The following is a 5,476-nucleotide window of genomic DNA, read 5'->3' as shown; positions in this document are numbered from 1 at the left end:
CCACGGCGGTGGCGGTGCCCAGCTGCCCCTGGCTCTTCTGGCGGTGTCGCGCTCGCAACTCGACCTGAAGTTCGAGTAGTTGGCGGGACACACGTCGTCTGTTCGCCCGGTGGAAGAAAGGCGCTTCGTTGTTTTTGACGCAGGCTGTGCCCGGTCTGAGAAAAGCGGAGTTCACGGTGAAAAGTACTGGGCAGGTCCGGTGGGAGGGCAGTGAGATTGCCCGCGGAAGAACGAGCATCCATTACACGCGTCATTTCGGTTTTGCAGAGACCCTGTGTGTTCAGACCTCAACGTCAAATCCTAATTTCTGTATTTCAGTTTATTCTATATGGCACGGTTGGTTGCACACTGAGAGCCCATCAATGGACTTGGAAGCTAAAGATGAAGAGGAAGAGAGTCTGCAGACAGCTTTCAAAAAGCTGAGGGTGGATGCAGCAGGGTAAGTGAGCAACAAAAAGGACCGTGTAATTTGTCGGTTTCTTACCACGTATTTGTATTTGTTTTCTATTATTTTGAATCTCAAATGTCATTTGGTGAAAGGTTCCTTACACTCCAAGAGGAGACAACTGCGTCACTTCACGTGAAATGCAGTCATTATAACTGTCTAATAGGCAAAGCAGTGCTTTACTACTGACTAATTTTGACACAATATCCAATGGAAATTACACAGTGACTGTATGAAAACATGAAATGATTCGCCCAAAGCAGCGAACCCACTCTTAACTGTTGTGGTAGCCGAAGTTACCTTGTGTGATACGGAACTTGTTTGTCCAGTCACATAAACGCTGGCGTCTTCAGCCACGTTATCAGCCTTTACTGTAGCGCACGAAGGTTTGCTTGGAAAGCGTCTGAAGGACGCACCATCGCTTCGTAGTGCGCTGGAGAGCCCAGGCTCACTGGAAATCGTCAGGCTAAATACGAGCACTGATCGTTTCTGGATTCAGGGGATTTTGTAGAGTAAACATGCACGTGCAGACATTCTTATGCTAAAAACTTGTTCCATAACGCACTGTGTGTACTGACAATATGTAGTATAAGCGTCTTCCTTAAAAGTAGTAGTTAATAAAACTATGCAGTCTTAACACTTTGTGAGGTAGTTCACGTGAAGTCTTTTGGGAAGTCACAGACACAAGGGAAAGCTTTGTACTGATAATTAATGTTACCTTGTGAATTCGCCTCCGTAGCCATCAATACTGCGAACTCATGACTTCCTCTGCACGTTATAATCTATTTTGCTTTGCTACTCGTTTCTTCTACTTCAGGAGGTCTTCTGTTAAATGTGAAAAAAAATAACTGTTCTCTAACAAAGAGCTGTGCTTATTAAGCATGCCACTTTCGATGTATTACCAGTGACAGACTATGTGGAATTCTGGTTGTTTCCTGATGATATCTTCTTAGGCATAAAAAGATGTTGTTTTGCAGGCATGTGTTTGGAACAGCTCAAGTCTTGTGACTAATCCCTTAAGATCAACTTTGGGCTCTTCTGCTAGAATTTCAGCCTCGTTTCTTAGAATTTCCTATCCCGTGTTCCAAATCACACATACAGCCATCATAAATACAGGTTTGCGTGCTGAGGCATTTATGTTTGTTGTCTGGACCTCCAGAGCCAGATGTTTTTTTCCGTTCCGTGTTTATCTGAGAAATTTAATGAGAAATTAATTGGTAATCTGTCCTTGTCTGTTGTACCTCATCCACTTCTCCACTGACGACTTCTCAGCCTGCTGCTATGGGTTCCTGACGGCGTTTTAGATGAGTAGGAGTCTATCTTTAACAACTATTGTCTGACAAGAACATGTGGAACCTGAGTTTACATTCCTTTAATGTGTCATTTTGGTACAAATAAGGCATGACATCAGCCTCTGGGCATTCTGGCCTCTCATTTCATCTCACCTATCTTTAGACCCTTGACTGAGGTCAGTATAGTAAGAGTGGTTAGATAAATCTCTGTAATAGCCCGTTTTTAACCACTAACTGCAGAGGAAGTCAAGGCTGCAAACTTAAATGTCTTGGCTCAGCATCTAAAGCGAATAGGCTGACTCGAGACCTTCAGGCACCGCTGTGATGTGGCGTTTCCCTTTTCACTCAGATGTATTGCAGCTCTGTCTGTGGGCGACGGGACGATTCTCAGAACACCGGCAAGAGCAGCCACGGATGGAGCCAAGCAGCAGGCTGTCTGCTCAAAGGAAGCGTGGCATGGGTAAAACATACCGTTCGCCGCACCGTGCGTGTGTTCCCGGTTTCAGAGGTTTAACACTTGCATACTGTTTCCAGTGAAAGTTGTTGATTAGTTGCTTCAACACACCTTTTCTCTCCTTTCTGTTACAAAACTTTACCATAACTGTTTGATACGGTGTTTTTTAAGGGGCTTTCATCAAAGACTTTAAAAACAGTATTGCCTCTTCTCTTAGAGAGGGTACCTGCAACTTTGTTTTCCACTGATTTCCTCGGAAGTCCTTTTCTTGAAGGCTCACACCTTCGCAACCCCCTCTCACATCTTTCTTGGGTTATTTTGTTTATGTATTGAAGTACCTGGATATTCAGTGCAATTCTGCCAGCAGCTCCAACTGATACCCAGGTTCCGCACTACAGTTCAGCTTGGGATGACACAGTTACCATTTGCTTAACACAAAAGATTTGGGGGGAAGTACCTTTAAATAAGGGCTGTTTGTATGTGTCTTTCCTTTGGGGGAGCCCCAATTTCTTCAGATTCCTCCACTGTTCCTGTTAGAGATTGTAAGTGACCAGTCACCTGATGTTTCTAAGCAGGAAAAAAAATATTGTTTAAAACGTTTTTAGCCACATTTTAGAGCTTATTGAGCTATGGTGTAGATTCTGGAGTTACCTACTTGCTCACCTGTTCTAACCCTGCAGGTGTGTGAGAAAGCCTTCCAGAGGATCAGCAAGAGTCCCACGTCGCAGACGCTCCAAGTCTCCCGTCCTGCATCCTCCCAAGTTTACGTATTGCAACGTGAAAGCCAACAACCAGCTGAAACACAAAACGCAGGCAGACGCGTCGAAGGGTAATACCAGTTCAGACATTTTTGTTAGAGCAGAACACGGTACGAAGGACAGGCGCGACTCTCACTTTGAGGCCAGCGATGACAGAACTGAACCTTTGGAAGCTTTCACCGCCGAAGAGCCTTTGGAGAAGTCAGGAGGGAATTACCCTACTCTCTCCTCATCCTTTGAAACTAGCTTGCATTCTAGCCAAACCTCAGATTTCCAGTCCCTATCCATGCTTAGCAACGGCAAGCAGTGCCCTTGTACGGACAAGAAGTGCCAGTGCAAACAGTGGCGAACCATGGAAGTGTACTCTTTCTCTGGCTTACGGAGCGTCCTGTCAGAATGCGAAAAGGCAGTCCTAGGAGTGCATGCCCAGTCTCTTCAAAATAGATCCCCCTGTGGGACAGCCTCATCAAGTTCTCCTAGATCTTGTTCTGAGCAAGCTCGAGCCTTTGTGGATGACGTGACTATTGAAGACCTTTCGGGATACATGGAATACTACTTATATATTCCCAAGAAAATGTCTCACATGGCAGAAATGATGTACACTTGACTGAAAGCAACAGAGAATCCGGAATCAGGGTTTGTGATAATGGTTGGGTTAAATGCCTTGTCAGCGCCGTGTTTTCACTGTTGCGTGTTTGATCAAATGTTTCTTTGCCTCATACAGTTTAGTTTTCTAATAAAACGAAAAATGGAATATAGTTTCCGAGCTTAGTTCTAAAAAGAATGCACTAAAGTCTCTGAATACCTTAACAAAAGCACTGTAGATCAAATGAACTCCCTTTGTTTTTCGGTTTGTGCTGTGGATATTCAAGCTCTGTATGCTGTTTTCACTATGTTTTGGGGAAAAAAAAGCGCCTTTTAGGTTTTGTTCTGAAATTTTGCAGTGTTTGGAAGGTTCATTCTTAACGTGTCCCAGTACTTGGAGAAATGTTTCATAGCTACAGCTCTATCCTCCTCATCCTGCTCTAGAGAGAAGAATGAGAAGGCGTTCGGTATTTTGGATGGGATGAATCTCCTTTCCGTGAACACTATCTGGCTCCTTTTTAGTTGGATCAAATTGTGAATACTTCCTCCTCACAAATTTGTTGGGAGGTCCAGAATGTGCGGGTGTGTGCTTGGACCCTTTCAAAATCTAACTAGCTCACTCTTAAGCAGTTCTATTTTTCTGCAGATAAGTGAAGCTCTTAGAAGCAAAAATATATTTTGTTATTTGTGCTTTACAGATGGAATGATTTAGGGGGGAGTGAAGCAGGCTAACAGGTTTTTTTGGCCCATGCTGTCTCAGAAGTGGAGATGGTGGAGCCATGTATACAGATTGTTTCTGAGTATGTTTGATACGCGGAGCAGCGTGGAGATAGGGTAAACAAGAAGTGTGTATCGTACAGGCTGTGTGGTGTAGAGCTATAACATTCCTTCTGGTTGAAAATACTGAAATAAAAAATTTTGTTGCTGAGACTTGCATTAATAAATGTTTGTCAAAACCCAGCAAATTAAAGACTGAATAATTTGACTTACGCTCATCTGCCCTCAAGACCTTTTTTTTTTTTTAAAAAACCCAAAAATCTGCTTTCAGTGTCAGCTGTACGCACATGCTGAACAACCGTTTGAGTAAAATACTGCGACTTTTACTTACACGCTTAAAAATTAGTGGTCAGCAAGCCAAGGAGTCACAAGCAGTTGTACAAAAATAGATTACAGCAGATGTAGACAGTTGGCCTTGTGTTCCGTGCTAGAGAAGTCTCGGATGTTCTGGATGATAGTCGCTGTCTGTAGATTTTATTCTAATCGTCCCTAAAATTTACGAATCCAGGAAGTTCAGATTTAAAGTTCAATAAGTTAACGTAAGAGCAAAATAACAGTTTTAGTTGTATTCTTAAGTGTCACGCAGCATGCGATACTGGCTCGTGCTCTCAAATTTAACTGATTTCTAAATTTTCTCGGGTTAGTACTTCACTGTCCCCTTCCCTTCAGCTTCCTCTTCCAGCGCTGTCCTGCGTACCCACACGCACGGTTTTGGTTTTCTTCGCTTTCCCTTCTTTATACCAGATCTACTGTAGGGAGAATGTGTACTTTGCTTTTAAACGTAAATATTTAGTACTAGTTATCTTTGCTGCTGCTGTTTTTCAAAGGCTATTTCTGCTTCAGCAGAGGGTGTCTGCTCGTGTTTCTGTTCATGTTTTGGTTTTGTGGCCTCTAAAATCGTTGGAAGGAATTGTTGCGAGAGACAGTATTTCTCCCTTTTAGACTCTTTAACAATTACCCTGCCTCTCGGCGAGCGTTGACCTGGAGCCTGCGCGTACGAGGCTGGGGCACGGATCGTTAGCATGCAGAAATACAGTTATTTAAAACCGGCATTGCTCGTCCCCACTCCCCTCTGCAGCTGGAGCCCTGCGAAGGGGCACGGCGAGGCTCTTTTCCCCAGAAATGTGGCGCGGCGGCCTGGCTCAAGGTCACCTCGGCGCAGTTG

The 5,476-nt window shown here is 44.0% G+C and overlaps 1 protein-coding gene across 1 annotated transcript; it reads left to right on the top strand.

Moving 5' to 3' along the window:
• Nucleotides 1-6: 6 nt before the first annotated feature.
• LOC103901331 (oxidative stress-responsive serine-rich protein 1) lies at nt 7-4,521 on the top strand. Its single transcript, XM_009282203.2, has 4 exons — nt 7-194; nt 319-439; nt 2,087-2,197; nt 2,872-4,521. The coding sequence occupies exons 2-4, from the start codon at nt 363-365 to the stop codon at nt 3,554-3,556; spliced, it is 873 nt and encodes a 290-aa protein (XP_009280478.1). The 5' UTR covers nt 7-194; nt 319-362; the 3' UTR covers nt 3,557-4,521.
• Nucleotides 4,522-5,476: the final 955 nt, after the last annotated feature.

The sequence above is a fragment of the Aptenodytes forsteri genome, unplaced genomic scaffold, assembly GCF_000699145.1.
Source record: "Aptenodytes forsteri isolate BGI_AS27 unplaced genomic scaffold, ASM69914v1 Scaffold149, whole genome shotgun sequence".
NCBI classification, from domain to species: Eukaryota; Metazoa; Chordata; class Aves; order Sphenisciformes; family Spheniscidae; genus Aptenodytes; species Aptenodytes forsteri.
The sequence above is the reverse complement of the archived record's forward strand: the minus strand, read 5'-3'. Positions and strand labels throughout refer to the sequence as shown.

Excerpts from the sequence above, each read along its gene's own strand:
- LOC103901331 (XM_009282203.2), top strand. The coding sequence starts at position 363 with ATGGACTTGGAAGCTAAAGATGAAGAGGAAGAGAGTCTGCAGACAGCT. Across the intron at positions 440-2,086 it reads CTGAGGGTGGATGCAGCAGG|ATGTATTGCAGCTCTGTCTG; the intron begins GTAAGTGAGCAA and ends CTTTTCACTCAG. Across the intron at positions 2,198-2,871 it reads TCAAAGGAAGCGTGGCATGG|GTGTGTGAGAAAGCCTTCCA; the intron begins GTAAAACATACC and ends CTAACCCTGCAG.